This window comes from Sus scrofa, chromosome 6 (assembly GCF_000003025.6).
Source record: "Sus scrofa isolate TJ Tabasco breed Duroc chromosome 6, Sscrofa11.1, whole genome shotgun sequence".
Lineage (NCBI taxonomy): Eukaryota > Metazoa > Chordata > Mammalia > Artiodactyla > Suidae > Sus > Sus scrofa.
The window spans coordinates 84479694-84496501 of NC_010448.4; the positions used below are offsets into that span (position 1 = coordinate 84479694).

Below are 16808 nucleotides of genomic sequence, written 5' to 3' on the forward strand. Positions count from 1 at the left end.
TAGGGAGTTCCTGTCATGGCTTGTTGAACCCAACTAGTATCCATGAGGATGCAGGTTTGATCCCTGCTCTCAATCAGTAGGTCAAGGATCCAGCATTGCTGCAAGCCTCGGTATATGTTGCAGATGTGGCTCAGATCCTTCATTGCTGTGGCTGTAGTGTAGGCTGGCAGCTGCAGCTCCAGTTCAGCCCCTAGCCTGAGAACTTCCATTTGCCACAGGTGCCTCCCTAAAAAGGAAAAAAAAAGATTCAATTTACATTCCATGTTGTTTCTTCTGAATTTATTGTCCTAACTATTCATTTTGGTCATTTGGTTAAATTAGCCTTTTTTAGTCCCTCTCTGGAGCTCCAATTACAGTAGCCTTGGTGCCATTGATATTCAATTAATGACAACTATATCCTGTGTTCTTGAAGAGAAGGGTCTTTGTTTGGCTTGTTTTTTGTTATATTTTCAAAGTCTGGCACAGTGCCTGGCATAATAAGCATTGAAATTTTTATTGTGTGGATTTATGGATTCATATGGATTCTTTTTTTTTTTTTGTCTTTTTAGGGTCACACCCACGACATATGGAGGTTCCCAGGCCATGGGTGGGAATAGGAGCTGTAGCTGCTGGCCTGTACCACAGCCACAGCAATGTAGGATCCGAGCCACATCTGTGACCTACACCACAGCTCACAGCAATGCCACTGAGCAAAGCCAGGGATCAAACCCGCATCCTCATGGATACTAGTCGGGTTCATTAACCACTGAGGCGCAAAAAGGAACTCCCCTCATATGGATTCCTGAGGTCACTTATTTTGATCTTTATGCCTTTCAGTGGAACTGGATGCTATGTAATTTGCATACTGTACCAGATATAGAAATCCCCTTGATGTAGTCTTTTTTAATGTTTAATTATATGTATGTATGTATGTGTGTGTACATATATATATATATATATATAATACATAATATGTATATAAAACTTCCTTTTGTTGGAGTTCCCGTCGTAGCTCAGTGGTTAACGAATCCGACTAGGAACCATGAGGTTGTGGGTTTGATCCCTGGCCTTGCTCAGTGGGTTAAGGATCCAGCATTGCCATGAGCTGTGGTGTAGGTCGCAGATGCGGCTTGGATCCTGAGTTGCTGTGGCTATGGCTGTGGCTAGGCCGGTGGCTATAGCTCTGATTAGACCCCTTGCCTGGGAACCTCTATATGCCGCGAGAGCAGCCCTAGAAAAGGCAAAAGACAAAACAAAAAACTTCCTTTTGTCAATTACATATCTTTCATTCATATCATTTCATATCTTTTGGTTCTTTACTCTGTGGAATTGATTATTTCAGAACATCCCTTAAAATAATGCTTTAAAAATTTGACCATGATCTCATATTCATGTAACTTTTATTTATTGATCTGATTATTTGTACTTGAGAGACTTTGGACTGAAGTATAAAACTAATTTTGCCCCCTGCAAATTTTTTTTTTATTTCCGTAGGTTTCTGGGGCTGCCCCATATAGATTTGAGGTTATTTATTTCTCTTCTGATGCTAGCCAGTTTTTTTTTTTTCCTCTGGTAATGAGCCTTTTAAATAATCTCTACCTTAGAACTATTTCCAGGTATTCTTGTCTACCTCTAAAAATTTGTGGAAAGGCACTGAATCTCTGTTTCCTTAAGAGAGGGGAAGGTGGGCTGTGCTCCAGAATGAGCTATCTGCCAGTGTGCTATCATTTCTTCTCCGAATGGGAACGGAGATGTTCACAAATACTGACTGAGCAGTAGTTTTGTTAAATTTGACATTTTGTGTTTTAAATCTCTGCCTGCCAGTCTGATATTGTTTTAAATCTCAGTTTCCATTTTACTATTTACTTGAATTGTAGTGGTTTTTGCTTGCCTGGTTTCTCTGCTTTTACACACTCTTATTCTTTTTAGTATTTCCAAGCCACATACCAATCTTAGCTAAAGCCCCTTGCCTTTAATTCTTTGCTTTCCTGGTATAGGCACTGTATTTTTCATTTCATTATTCCCCCATGTCTAGCACAGTGCTTGGTAAAAACTCAGTTAAATGTTTTAAGAAAATTAATGAGTGAGTAGCAGCAATTTAGTTAGCTCTTTGGGGTATTCTTATAGTGATCATTGCTCTAGGAAATTGCATACTGTAGTAATTTATTCATATATACATAGTGTTTAAGAGTGTGCATGAAGCTTTGGGTTTGAAACCTGGAGCTGGAGCAGGGATATTAGCTGTTGCATTGTGAAAATTGTTTCATATCCATGACACTATTTCCTTATCTGTAAAGAGAAGATAGGAATAGCATCTACCATACAAGTTTTTGAACCAGTCTTAGCACTTAGCACTGTCCCTCTCCTCAGAAGTGTATCCCCCTAGTACTTTGTAACTTCTGGTCATTCACTTTTCAGCTTAAATACCATCTTCTCAGAGAGCCCCTCTGTATCAGGCAGGATTTGTAGTTGTAAGCAACAGAAACCAACTATAGCTGAGTCTTGAAAGGATATTAGGGAAACTCACAAAATACAGAGGGAGGGCATAGAGCCAAGTTTGAAAAATGGGCTGGAACAAGGGAAACTGGGTAACAACCAGAGCCCATAGCCTGAGTTATTCATAGAACTAGTCCATGAAGTCACTATTGCCACTTATATAGTTTACACCACCACCACCAGCTGATTGGACCTTGATGGCAAAGAAAACACCCCTTCCTGCCAGCAGGGTCCCTTCAGTGTTTGTTCCAGTGCTTCCTGTGCCTGTGAGTCACAGGAATGGGTGCCTATTTAGAGAGATTAAAAGACTCGACCAAGGCCACATAACTGGTCTTACTCTATACTAGATATTCCCACTGACTTTGGTGTTCTTTCCGTTATAATAAGCCTTACCCCATATCCTTGGTGATTGTGTGGGCAGTTACTGTTATTGTTTTGGTCCTGACGTTATATCACATATCAGAACCATAAACACAGTTGTAGGCCAGTACTTAGTTTATGTCAGTTTGTTCAAATTCATGTTTTTAATTTGTTGGCCAGAGGCCCTGGAAAGGGCATCCTGAAATTATAGTTCTCAGATGGCATCCTTGAATGTTCTTGGTGCTCAAAAGTTTTGTGATCCTAAATAGTACCAGTGACTTCTCTATATCCCTAGTAATGCTCATTAAGGTGCAATTCTGTGTGGCTTCCACATTGTAAGGGAAGGTTTTTGCCCTTTCAGAGCTTAAAATCCCAAAATAGTTTATGGAGGAATAAGCCACAAAGAACTTGGGCTGAATGGGAATATCTCATCGGGCAGCAAGCTTTTTATTGTCCTACTGTATGCATAACACTAGAGAAAAAAATCTGCAATAGCATAGTGTTCATAGAGTCTCTTTTTGTGGTTAAAAGCAAAGGAAAGGAAGGAGTCTGCTCATAGATAGAGAAGGTTTGTTTCAGGAAGGTGTACTGGGAATTTATGGGAAGCCCAAGGCCAGGAGTTCCAGAAGTGGCCCCGGGAGGCCTCCTGGCTTGTGGGGGTGTTGGCAGAGAGGCCGGGTGGGTGCTACAAACCATCATCACAGCACAAAGGGCCATCATGAAGAAGAAAGACTAGATCTCCTGTGTAGCTTCAGAGGTGGAACCAGGACCAAAAGGTGGAAGTAACAGGAGGCAGAACTTTCTTTTAAAACCTAATGGGTTTTTTTTTTCCTCTAGGTTTTTTTTTTTTTTTCCTGATTGTAAAATTAGTGTGCTTTTATAGAAAAAATTTGAGGAGTTCCCTGGTGGCCTAGTGGGTTAATGATCTGGCATTGTGACTGCTGTGGCTCTGGTTACCGCTATGACAAGGGTTCAATCCCAGGCCAGAACTTTTACATGCTGTGGATGTGGCCGAAGGAAAAAGAAAAACAGTCAAGCTATTTATTATCCAAAGATAGGAATTGTTATTTTTTATATTTCCTTTTTAAAACATAGCTGTTATAATAGTGTTTGTTGCAAAAGTATCATGTTATTATATAAATATTTGATGTGATATAAGCATTTTTCCTGTATAAGTAGCATTTCTAATATTGCAGGATATCATATAGCTATACATTATTTATCCATTCCTCCATCTATCATTGGAAACTTGGGTGGTTTTAATTTTTTTTCTTTTATAAAATCTGTGATGAATATGCTTTAATGTGGAACTTTTTTTTTTTTTTTTTAATGTCTTTTCGCCATTTTTCGGGCCGCTCCCGTGGCACATGGAGGTTCCCAGGCTAGGAGTCGAATCAGAGCTGTAGCCACTGGCCTACACCAGAGCCACAGCAATGGGGGATCCGAACCACGTCTGCAACCTACACCACAGCTCACAGCAACGCCGGATCCTTAGCCCATTGAGCAAGGCCAGGGATCGAACCCGCAACCTCATGGTTCCTAGTCGGATTCGTTAACCCCTGCACCATGATAGGAACTCCAATATGGAACTTTTTTATTGCTCATATTTTGTGCTTTCTTATGGTAAATTATCAGAAATGAAATGACTTGGTCTGTCTTCCCATCAAAGTTGTATAACAAAGGTATAGGTTGCTTCAAGAGCTTCTGAGTCTGAAAGCCTACTGTTCAGGGTATTAAAGAGGGATTTCTTTCTTTCTTTCTTTTTTTTTTTTCTTTTTTTTTTTTTTTTTTTTTTTTTTTTTTTTTTGTCTTTCTGCCATTTCTTGGGCCGTTCCTGTGGCATATGGAGGTTCCCAGGCTAGGGGTTGAATCGGCGCTATAGCCACCAGCCTATGCCAGAGCCACAGCAACTCAGGATCCGAGCTGCATCTGTGACCTATACGACAGCTCACAGCAACGCCAGATCCTTAACCCACTGAGCAAGGCCAGGGATCAAACCTGCAACCATTCAGATTCGTTAACCACTGAGCCACGACGGGAACTCCAAAGAGGGATTTCTTTATGTTGGACATTTCCTGCCTGCTCTTTGATTCTGTGAATCTGTTAGAGGGTTAAATGTTCTGTCTGTGATACTGTTTGGTTTTGGGGAAAGCCAAGCCGAAGGTCAAGGATTTTGAAACATAATTAGAAGTTTCAGACTGGTTGCCACAGATACATACTGAGCAAGTGAAACTTGACGTCTTTCTTGTGTATGCCTTATTCTTACTTTCAGGATGTGTTTCCGTCTTCCTTCACACATGCACATACACACTCATTTTCTGGAGAAGCACACATGGCTCCTTCAGCGTTTGTTCCAGTGCTTCCTGTGGCTGTGAATCATTGTTTCTCCCCAACCCCTTCACACTTCAGAATTTCTTCTTTATTGTGGAGCATGGCCAGGCCACCATGTCATAAATTATAGGCAATAGTCAGTTTATTGGGTAGGCTGGTGAGCTGTTTTAGGGGTGAAATCAGAGCTCTGAAGCCACCTTATTCCATCACCCAACGTTTGATGATTTTTTTCCCCCAGGTAATTAAATGCGAGTCTTGTGGACCTGGGCTTGGCTGGGATGCTCAAGGGTCCTGAAGATCCTTCTATAGCTTCCTTGTGTTGAATCCATTAAAAGAAGATGGCAAAAGTCAACATAACTAGAGACCTCATCCGTAGGCAGATCAAGGTAAGCAACCTAAACCTTCAAACCAGAGCATAAAGTCCTTTTTCCCTCACAGATTTGTTTTATCGCCAAAGAAACCAAGGACTAAAGTTGATGACTTGCCTGAAATCACATAACTAATTATTGGCAAACCCAGGACTAGAATCCAGGTCTCTTGACTCCAGTCTTTTATCCAAGAACATGGAACTCATGGAGACTCCTCTGTCCAAGCACTTTTACCTGGGCTGCTGAGATTGATGGAGTCTGGTGAGGGAGGGGAGTATGTGCACACTCATCTGTGTTGAGGTGGGGAGTCGGGGACAGCAGGAGTCAATAGAGCTTCTTCATGTTGCTCTGGCTGCTCAGTTGTACATATAATAGAAGCTGGGAGACTCTTAATCCCAGTTTATCTTAGACTCTTCTCTTCTTTGAGGGTCTCTGGTACCAAAGTCTGCACCTCTTCTCTGCAGTTTATACATAGGAAACACTCCCGTACTGTGAGATGAATGGATGACTGGGCAATCAAGTTCAGTTAGGAGGTAGCCCAGGCTTTCTCAGGGAAACTCTCAGTAGAGGAACACAGGGGTTTAATGGAAGTGATTGGACCAAGACAGGATGTACCTCTGAAGTAAAAACCCCAAGCTGGGATCAGGAGCTTAATCTCACCACTGCCCTTATAAAGTGTTACCTATAAGACTTTAGTCATTTTACCTCCCCGGGCCTTGTTTTCTGTTGTTAAATGATAATAAAGTCTGTGTGCCTGCAGGCTGACCTTGAGAATGAAATCCGAAAGAACCTGAGAAAGTATTTCATAAACATTGCATGCCAAAGGTCTTTTAAAAATTAAGCGGCATGCAGAAGTTCCCTGATGGCTCAACAGGTTAAGGATCCAGCCTTATCACTGCTGTGGCTTGGGTTGCTGCTCTGGCAGGTTATATCCCGAGAACATTTGCATGCCTCGGACACAGCCAAAAAAGAGGAAAAAAAAAAAAAATCAAGTGTCATGCAGCATAAGCTGTAGTCACCATCCAGAGGGCTTGAGTGCATGCTTCTACATGAGCCATGTTCCTGGTGCATGTTAGTCTGTGTTTCATATATTTTCCCCTATATCCTTGAATCCTTTTGCAGCTTTGTCCATCTGTGGAGTTTTGTGTGTGTGTGTGTGAGAGAGAGAGAGAGATTTCATTAGGCTGGGTGGCCCTCAGGGGCAAGGATCAATCCCTAGAGGCACAGAATGATAGAGTTGGAGGGACATGCATGTTACTGATTTCTTTTGTATAACTCCACAATATGTGCCCTTAAGGTGATGCCCACCCTCTCTAACCTAAATATGGAAACATTCCCTATGTGTTGTTTCAAAAAAAAATTTTTTTTTGGCTTTTTGCCTTTTTCTTGAGCTGCTCCCTCGGCATATGGAGGTTCCCAGGGTAGGGGTTAAATCGGAGCTGTAGCCACTGGCCTACGCCAGAGCCACAGCAACGCGGGATCCAAGCCGCGTCTGCGACCTACACCACAGCTCACGGCAATGCCGGATCCTTAACCCACTGAGCAAGGCCAGGGACCGAACCTGCTACCTCATGGTTCCTAGTCAGATTCGTTAAACACTGAGCCACGATGGGAACTCCTCAAAAAAATTTTTTATAACCCAACAATTACAACTTAGTGTTTATAATTATACTCTCTTCTATTACTCTCTAATCCCTGCTCAAGTATAGTGTAAGCTCCTGCAGGCCAGTTTATTTTCTCTTTTCTAGCTCCTGTGGGGCCCACCACAGTGCTGTATGTGTAACAGGCATGTAGTAAATCATGTTGAATTGAATCATTGAAGCTATGAGTTTGTTTCTATCCCCAGGAGCGAGGTGCCCTGAGCTTTGAGCGGCGCTACCATGTCACTGACCCCTTTATCAGGAGACTGGGCCTAGAAGCAGAGCTGCAGGTAAGAGATCCACTTTGCACCTGAGTTGTAGATGGCTGGCTCTCCATTCTCTACCCGCAGAGAATCCTCTTGGCACTGTTCTAGGCATAAACAGTTTTTCTCTGCAAGTCATACCTGAAGGTTACCTCTCCTTTATTAGGCAGATAAATCAGAATCAAGATTAGTGATTGACATGGTCACACAGAAATTGGGTTTTAGCCATATTATTTCCTTTGTACTTAGAAAACAGGTACTGAATTGCATACTGCTGTTTTTACTGTTGGCTTGTACAGCAGGGATTCTTACCTTTGTACTGGAATTTAGAGTTTACAAGGTGTTTTCACATATACACACTTGCAGGCATGTACACTTTCTCATTTTAACTTCAAAGAAATGCTGGGGAAGGTAGATAGGAAAAAAGTTGTTTGTTTGTTTTTTTCAAAGGTTTAGGAGTTCCCTCAAGGCTCATCGGCTTAAGAACCCACCATTGTCACTGCTGTGACTGTTTACAGTCATGGCATGGGTGCGATGCCCAACCTGGGAACTTATGCATGCAAGGGTGTGGCCCCCCAGAAAAGGTTTAGAAAAACCAGCACCTTGTCCAGTGTTGTACTCTCCAGTCCATAGATTGTCAGGCCTTCAATTCAGCTTTTTCATTGTGTGTGACACAGAGACACTCCATAATGTTAGTTCCATTCTCTTTTCTTCCTCAAGATCATCTTTTAAATCCACCTTTTAGCTGTCCTATCCAACTTAGTGTCATCTGCAGGCTGAATAAGAATTCTCTTTGGTTCCTACAAACACATTAATGTTTGTAAGTGATTATGCTGATCTTAGAAAAAGACTAGAAAGAAATTTATTAAATACTAACAATGTTCTCTTAAGGTAATGAAATTATAGATGATTATTATTGCTTTCTTTTTCATTATAAACTTTTACCATTATGTAACTGTTAATAGTTATATGGAAAAGGAAAATAAAAATTGCTTCTTATTCCCTCATCCCTAATATAATTACTATTAGTATTTTATATACTTCCTTTATCTCTTGCATATTTTTACATAGTTGTAGTCACACTTTACACTGAATTTTGAATCTTTTCTTTTTTCTTTCTTTTTTTGAGTGTATGTCTATCTTTTCTGTAATAATTATTTCTCCACGTTACCAAGTAGTCTACAAGTTTCACTTAAAATTTTTTCCTGATTAAAGAAGTAATAGAAGTTCCCATCGTGGCGCAGTGGCTAACGAATCCGACTAGGAACCATGAGGTTGCAGGTTCAATCCCTGGCCTTGCTCAGTCGGTTAAGGATCCGGCATTGCCGTGAGCTGTGGTGTAGGTTACAGACACGGCTTGGATCCCGCGTTTCTCTGGCCCTGGTGTAGGCTGGCAGTTACAGCTCCGATTCAACCCCTAGCCTGGGAATCTCCATATGCCGTGGGAGCGGCCCAAGAAATGGCAAAAAAGACAAAAAACAAAAATAATAATAATAATAATTAATAAATATTACAGTAGAAAATATGGAATAGACAGAAAAATGAGAAAAAACATAGAAGAAAACAAAATCACTTTTAATTCTACCATCCAGAGATAAACATTGTTAATGTTTGTTATATTGCTTTTGTTCATTATGAAGCAGAATGCTAGTTAAGAGCTGGGCATTGAAGCTGAATAACTTTACTTTCAAGACCTACCTTTTCTATAGCTACATAGCCTTAGGCAAGTTACCTCCAGTTTCCAGATCTGCAGACTGGAGCAGTAACTGAGAATTGTTGTGATGATTAAATGAGATGATTTTATGAAGTGCTTAATACAGTGCCTGGTTCACTGTAAGCTAGTTTAATAAATAACAAATATTAAGTCTCCCAGGTTTTTTTTTATGGTTATGTAATTTTTTTCTACAAAATGGGGTTCATACCATTTATAGTTTGCTAAACCCTTTTACAGTTTTATATCCTAATTATTTCCCATACCTCTAAAAAACATTTTTTAAAATAATTGTATTATTTTCCCTTTACTCTATTTTTTTTTAATTTCTTTACATATTCCCTTTGGAACATAACCCAAAGCACATCCCTTTAGTGCAGCTGGGGGTGGGGCATAGGAGGTTTTACCTCCAAGGGGACATTTGGCAATGGCCAGAAACAATTTTGGCTGTGAAAACTAGAAGGGTACCACTGGAAGGGTAGGGATGCTGCTAAACACCCTACAAGCACAATACAGTAAAGAATTACTGAGAGCCAAATGCCAAAAAAGCCGAGGTTGAGAAATTCACCATCCAGGTCTGGTAGATGCCGAGTAGCAAGTTAATGTTAGCTGGCAGGGCTTCTCCTTTTAACCTTACCTCCGCACAACCCATATTTTCTCTACTATCTCTTCCTGGTTTGATAACTTTGTCCACAATGATTTAGAAACTTCTAAGAACACAAAACAGGATTCTATCTATTGTTTCCAAAAGTTTGGCACTCAAATGCAAAAATATGTTAAAGTGAATGAACTGTTTGAATTTGCACTTGGCTAAAGGCCACCTTGGTTAGGACCTGTATAGTAGCAGTGCATAATATGAAGGAATTCCCACGGGCTTAGAGGTTAAAACAAAGATCTAGCTTAAATCCCACTTTGCCACTTGTGAGATTAGAAAAATGAAAGTGGATTGAAAGACAATTAGGAGAAAAATAGGTTCATGAGAGAATCGGGGGTTGGACATATTAAGTTTAGAAGCCTGTTGGATAGCTTTATGGATATGTCAGGTAGGCAGTTGATGGTACTAATGGGGGGAGAGGTCTGGACTATAGGGAAAAATCTGAAGACTTCAGACATCCATGGAGCTTTAGAGAATGGGGTCCAAGACCTAGCTCTGGAGGTACTGTAGCTTTCCGACATTGATTAATAAAAGCCAAAGAGATAAAAAAGTTAACCCATGAAAGAATCAGTGAAGTAGCAAGGAATCAGAGAGTAGAGAGAGGAGAGTGTAATGAGAATATTTCAAGAAAGGAGTGGTCGGTTCTACTCAGTGCTTCTGAGAGGTTGAATAAGTGAGGACAAAATAATGATGATGGTCTTGACCAGAGTGGGTTTTTTTTTGTTTGTTTGTTTGTTTTTTACTTTTTTTTATTACTCAAATGAATTTATCACATCTGTAGTTGTATCAGAGCAGTTTTTTTTGAGTGGTGAGAATAGATACTAGATCGAAGGGGTTGAGGAGTGAATTGGAGGTAAAGAAATGGCAACAGCAAGTAGACAACTCTATTTTTTATTTATTTTTTTTTAGAGAGAGTGATGAAAATTATTTAGTTAGTTGTTATAAACTTTTCCCCTAGATGAAAGGAAAGATAGGATATAAGCAGTAAATAGGGTAAATAAACTAGAAAAGATGTCTTCTCTTGCCCTTCCACATCTGTGCTTCACCTTTCTTTCTTCAGCTCACTACCTGGGCAGCTGACTTCTACAGACATGTCAGTAGTCCTGCCGTCCTCTGCTATCTTGTTGGCTTTAACCAATGGGAAGTCATTTCAGCAGATTGGAGGAAGAATGACATCTTTTTTATTCCCTTCACTTCCACCCTTCAAAGTCACTTTGTTTTTGTTTTCCAACTTTATTGAGTTATGAAGACAATTCTTTAAAGACTTCGTTTGCAAAAGGAAGCAGAGAAATGGGGCAGTAGCTGGAGGAGCCTATGGGATCAAAGGAGAGATAAGAATGAGAAGAGATACTAGAGTTTGTGTCTATGTTAATGAGAGAGAAAAGGATTAGAATACAGGATTAGGGAGTTCCCATCGTGGCGCAGTGGTTAACGAATCCGAGTAGGAACCATGAGGTAGCGGGTTCGGTCCCTGCCCTTGCTCAGTGGGTTAAGGATCTGGCGTTGCTGTGAGCTGTGGTGTAGGTTGCAGGCGTGGCTCGGATCCTGCGTTGCTGTGGCTGTGGCATAGGCTGGTGGCTACAGCTCCAATTAGACTCCTAGCCTGGGAACCTCCATATGCCGCAGGAGCGGCCCAAGAAATGGCAAAAAGACAGAAAAAAAAAAAAAAAAAAGAATACAGGATTAGGACAGGACAACTAAAGGATCAAAGTCCTAGGGAAGACTGGAGGGGATAAGATTCAGAATTTAGGCAGAGGACTTGGCCTTTGATAAGTGCAAAGACATTTTTATCATTGTTACAGAGTTCAGTGGGTCTGGAACCAAAAGAACATAGACTGGGATAAAAACTGGGAAGTCATTGTAATAGTCTAATAGTAGCAGTTTTCAAGGTGTGGTCTGCAGACTCCTGGGGATCCCCATGACCTTTCAAATGAATCCATGAAGTCAAAACTATTTTTGTAATTCTAAAAGATTATTTGCAAAAAAAACAAAAAAAAAACACAAAAATTAATTCCTTTAAAAATTTACAAAAAAAAATTTACAAAAAAAGGAGTTCCCGTCGTGGTGCAGTGGAAACGAATCCAATAGGAACAATGAGGTTGCGGGTTCTATCCTTGCCCTTGCTCAGTGGGTTGAGGATCTGGCATTGCTGTGAGCTGTGGTGTAGATCGCAGACATGGCTCAGATCCTGCATTGCTGTGGCTCTGGCTTTAGGCTGGCAGCAACAGCTCCAATTGGACCCCTAGCCTGGCAACCTCCATATTCCGTGGGTGCAGGCCTAAAAAGACAACAGACAAAAAATTTACCAAAAAAAAGTGCTAAAACTATACTTTAGAATGAATCAAGGCAAGTAATATCAAATTAATTGAATTACCCATCCCCTGAACTTGCAGTGAAAAAAGACAGTCTTACTTTAAATGGCCTTGATGTAAAGCAATAAAAGTTTTTTGACTCTTTAGGGCCGCACCCACGGCATATGGAGGTTCCCAGGCTAGGGGTCCAATCAGAGCTGTAGCTGCCAGCCTACGCCAGAGCCACAGCAACTCGGGATCCTAGCTGTGTCTGTAGTCTACACCACAGCTCCCTGCAACGCCAGATCCTTAACCCACTGAGCGAGGCCAGGGATCGAACCCGCGTCCTCATGGATGCTAGTCGGGTTTTTTTTTTGTTAACTGCTGAGCCACAACGGGAATTCCTATAAGTTACTAATCTTGAATTGCAACCCTTAAGTACACATCTCTTCAGTATTCTATATTATGGGGTGGAAAGAACCTATAAAATACTACTGCATACTAAACTATGATGGTTTTTGTTTTTCTTGTTCTTTTTTTGCTTTGTAGGGCCCACCTGTGGCATAGGGAAGTTCCTAGGCTAGGGATCTAATTGGAGCTGTAGCAGCTGGCCTACACCACAGCCACAGCAACACCAGATCTGAGCCATGTCTGTGACCTGCACCACAGTTCATCACAATGCCAGATCCTTAATCCACTGAGCAAGGCCATCAGGATCGAACCTGCACCCTCAGGATTTAGATTTGTTACCGCCGAGCCGCAACAGGAATTCCTATGACAGTTTTCGTAAGGAAAAGCACTTGTACAATTGTTTGAGTTGTAAGCTCAACTGGTCTTTTTTTTTTTTTTTTTTTTCTTTTTCATGGAATGCTCTGAAAGAATGACTAGCAGACAAAAACTGTGTTTATTCAAACCTGGTATTTGGCAGATGTTTTCTTTAAAATAAATGAAGTAAAATGTCAAGAACAACTGACACTATTTTTTGCCAAGGATAAAATCTGAGGTTTAAACCAAACAAACAAAAGAATATAAGAAAACTTGTATCTGCCATCATGAGCTTGATAGCTTCTCAATACTTCTTAAAAGACTTTTTGATGACATCTATGGTGATATTAACAGATGCCAACCATATTGTATAATAAATGTTAATAATTGAAGGGAGTTCCCATCATGGCTCAGTGGTTAACAAACCCGACTAGCATCCATGAGGATGTGGGTTCGATCCCTGGCCTTGCTCAGTGGATTAAGGATCTGGTGTTGCTGTGAGCTGTGCTGTTAAGTCGCGGACGTGGCTCAGATCCCACATTGCTGTGGCTGTGGCGTAGGTTGGTGGCTTTAGCTCCATTTCCACCCCTAGCCTGGGAACCTCCATATGCCACAGGTATGGCCCTAAAAAATACACACACAAAAAGACGAAAAATAATAATCATCATCAAAGATCTTCAAATTCAGTGGGTCACTGTTTTCAAAATAGTCGTACATATATAAAAGACCCAGTCATGATGCAAAATAGACCAATACGTTTTAATGTAGCAGGGCACCACCAGCTCATTTATGTGGTTTTTTTTTTTTTTTTTTTTTTTTTTTTTTTTTTTTTTTTTTTTTTTTTTTTTTTTTTTTTTTTTTTTTTTTTTTTTTTTTATAGTCCATCGACTGTAGCCCCCCCCCCACCCCCCCCCCCCCCCCCCCCCCCCCCCCACCAATCGACCCCACCTCTTCCTTCATCGTACCACGCGCCACCACCCTCATTTATGTGGTTTTAGATTACACATTGTAACATTAAGAAACTATTATTTGTCCAGTTTTGGTGTAGTATCAAAGAAGGATACCTGCAATTATCTAAAAAGACTATTAAAATGCTCCTCCTTATTCCAACTACTTATCTTTATTATTCTAGATTTTCTTTATGTACTTCAACCAAAGTAACATATTGCAACAAATTGAATACAAAAGTAGATATAAGGACCCCATTGTCTTCCACTCTGCCAGACATTAAAAAGAGTTTTGCAGAGTTCCCATCGTGGTGCAGTGGTTAAGGAATCTGACTAGGAACTATGAGGTTGCGGGTTCAATCCCTGGTCTTGCTTAGTGGGTTAAGGATCCGGTGTTGCTGTGAGCAGCAGATGCAGCTCAGGTCCTGAGTTGCTGTGGCTCTAGTATAAATGGTGGCTACAGCTCTGATTCGACCCCTAGCCTGGGAACCTCCATATGCCGTGGGAAGTGGCCCTAGAAAAGACCAAAAAAAAAAAAAAAAAAAAAGAGTTTTGCAAAAATGTAAAGCTGTGCCACTCTTAATAATTCTTTTGTCTTAGAGTTCCTGTCCAAGAACTCCAAGTGACACAGTGGGTTAAGAATCCAGCCACAGTGGCTCAGGTCACTGTGGAGGTGAGGATTCAATCCCCAGGCTGGCACAATGGGTTAAAAAGGATCTAGTGTTGCCACAACTGCAGCATAGCATCCTTAGCCTGGGAACTTCCATATACTGTGGGTATGGCTGTAAAATAAATTAAGAAAAGATTAAAGAAAAAAAAGAAAAGTTCGTTTTAGAAAATATAGTTGCTTTTTCTTTAAAATGTGTTAAAAATGTGTTATAATTTTGTTGTTTTAAAATGAAATTCATAAAATTTCATTTCATAAAATTATAATTAGTTATAAATGAAGTTAATATTTCTGTTTTAATTTCTAATATGGTAAATATTGGTAGATAACCCACATTAAAAAAAAAAAAAACTCTGGTATCTTCAGTAATTTTTAATAGTGTAAAGGAGTCCTGAGACTAAAAAGTTTGAGAACCAGTGGTGTATAGAGCCATGAAACTGGATGACTGGATAATATCATGGGGGAAGACAGTAGGAAGAGAGCAAAGAGGGCCTAAGACCAAGAACCAAGGTGTTTCAGCATTTAGAGATTATAACTGTTTCTTCTCTTTCTCTACCCAGAGGAGACGTGAAGAATAGCATAGAGTTAGGAGAACCTGGTGTCATGGACGCCAAGGAGGAGGGAAAATCAGCTGTACTTATTTCCCTCTTTCCTAGTTTGAGGTTGGAGAGGATACCTTTTTTACATCCCCCCATAGTAATAAAAATGCCATTATAAGCCATATGACCTTGGAAAAGTCCATTAACTTTTAGGTCCCATTTCCTCTTCTGTAAAATAATACGCATATCCTATTTGTCTCTTAGGTTTAAGAGGAGGAATAAATAATTTAATTTATGTAAAGTACTTAGCGCAGTACTCAGTATACTGTAAAACACATGGTATGTAACACTGAAATATTAGCTGCTGTTGTTATTTATAGAAAGCTCTTGGAGTTCCCTTCGTGGCTCAGAGGTTAACAAATCCGACTAGGAACCATGAGGTTGCGGGTTCGATTCCTGCCCTTGCTCAGTGGGTTAAGGATCCCGTGTTGCTGTGAGTTGTGGTGTAGGCTGGCAGCTACAGCTCTGATTAGATCCCTAGCCTGGGAACCTCCATATGCCGCGGAAGCAGCCCAAGAAATGGCAAAAAAAAAAAAAAAAAGAAAGCTCTTGAAGTTTTCTGATATGCTGGTTTGATGGCAACTTTTTAAAATGCTTTATATTCATTTTCTTCCTTTGTTTTATTTCCCACTCATTGTCACACATGGGCGCCATTTCAGTTAACAACTGCAATGATTTAAGGAGAGGTGGTTTAATAAGGGTGAGGGTGGGATAAAAGAGGTAAAACCAACAGTAAAATGCTCCTGTCCATTTGTGGGTTTTGATTATAATGTTTTCCTCTTTATTATCTGGGGGAATTTTTTTCCTAGATTTCCTAATTAACTTCTTTGTATACTTTTGAAAAATGCAAAAAGAAACAAAGAGAACTCTTAAGAGGTAGTGTTGAACTTTTAGTAGAGGCTTACTAAAGGCTGTTGCTTTGATTGGCTTGTTTGGTTTTGTTTGTTTGTTTTTTGCTTTTTATGGCTGCACCCAAGGCACATTAAAGTTCTAAGGCTAAGGGTCAAGTCAGAGCTGTAGCTGCCGGCCTATGCCACAGCCATGGCAACGCCAGATCCAAGCCACATCTGTGATCTACACCACAGCTCACGGCAACACGGGATCCTTAACATACTGAGCAAGGCCAGGGATCGAACCTGCGTCCTCATGGATACTAGTTGGATTCTTAATGCACTAACCCGCAACAGGAAGTCCTCCTTTCCATTCTTTTTCCCAGCCACTAAATTCATTTCCCCGGAATAATAAACTAATGTATTCAGTTTCAGTATCCTTCCAGAGAAAAATTTTTTTTCTGTAGATCAAATTCAGAGAAATTTTATGCATAAAATTCTCACCTTTTCTCACAAACGTTAGCCTAACATATTTATTGGTTTGTACCTTACTTTTGAATTTTAAAATATACTTTCATGATTTTATCATTTCAGTACATAAAGCTATTTCTGATATTCAGTTCTTTCATGGCTTTAGTGTATTCATTTGGGTGAATGTACCATAATTTAAATTGTTCCTGTTGATGGATGTGTAGATTACTTCCAATTTTTCGCGTACAGTGTTATTCCCTGCAATACCATTTGACACCTGTGGGTGTATTTCTTTAGAGTAAATGTCTACAAAATGGAATTAGTAAATCGGAAGGGTATATGTATCTTATTTTTGATAAATATTAACAGAATTGCCGTTCATGGAGTTTGTACCAATTTATACTCTTAGCTATCACACTTCTTCACTCTTAAACA

General features: G+C 40.2%; 1 protein-coding gene across 5 annotated transcripts in view; it reads left to right on the forward strand.

Moving 5' to 3' along the window:
* WDTC1 (WD and tetratricopeptide repeats 1) overlaps positions 1-16808 on the forward strand; it is a 69538-nt gene that overhangs the window by 12162 nt on the left and 40568 nt on the right. For 4 of the 5 annotated variants that reach the window (XR_002344394.1, XR_002344393.1, XM_005656068.3 and 1 more), the window contains 2 exons: positions 5405-5552; positions 7381-7464. Coding sequence is in view for 3 of the 5 variants with exons in the window: in XM_005656068.3 (XP_005656125.1) it covers positions 5505-5552; positions 7381-7464 (132 nt within the window). In the remaining 2 variants the exon portion in view is untranslated. 5 annotated transcript variants of the gene reach the window in all.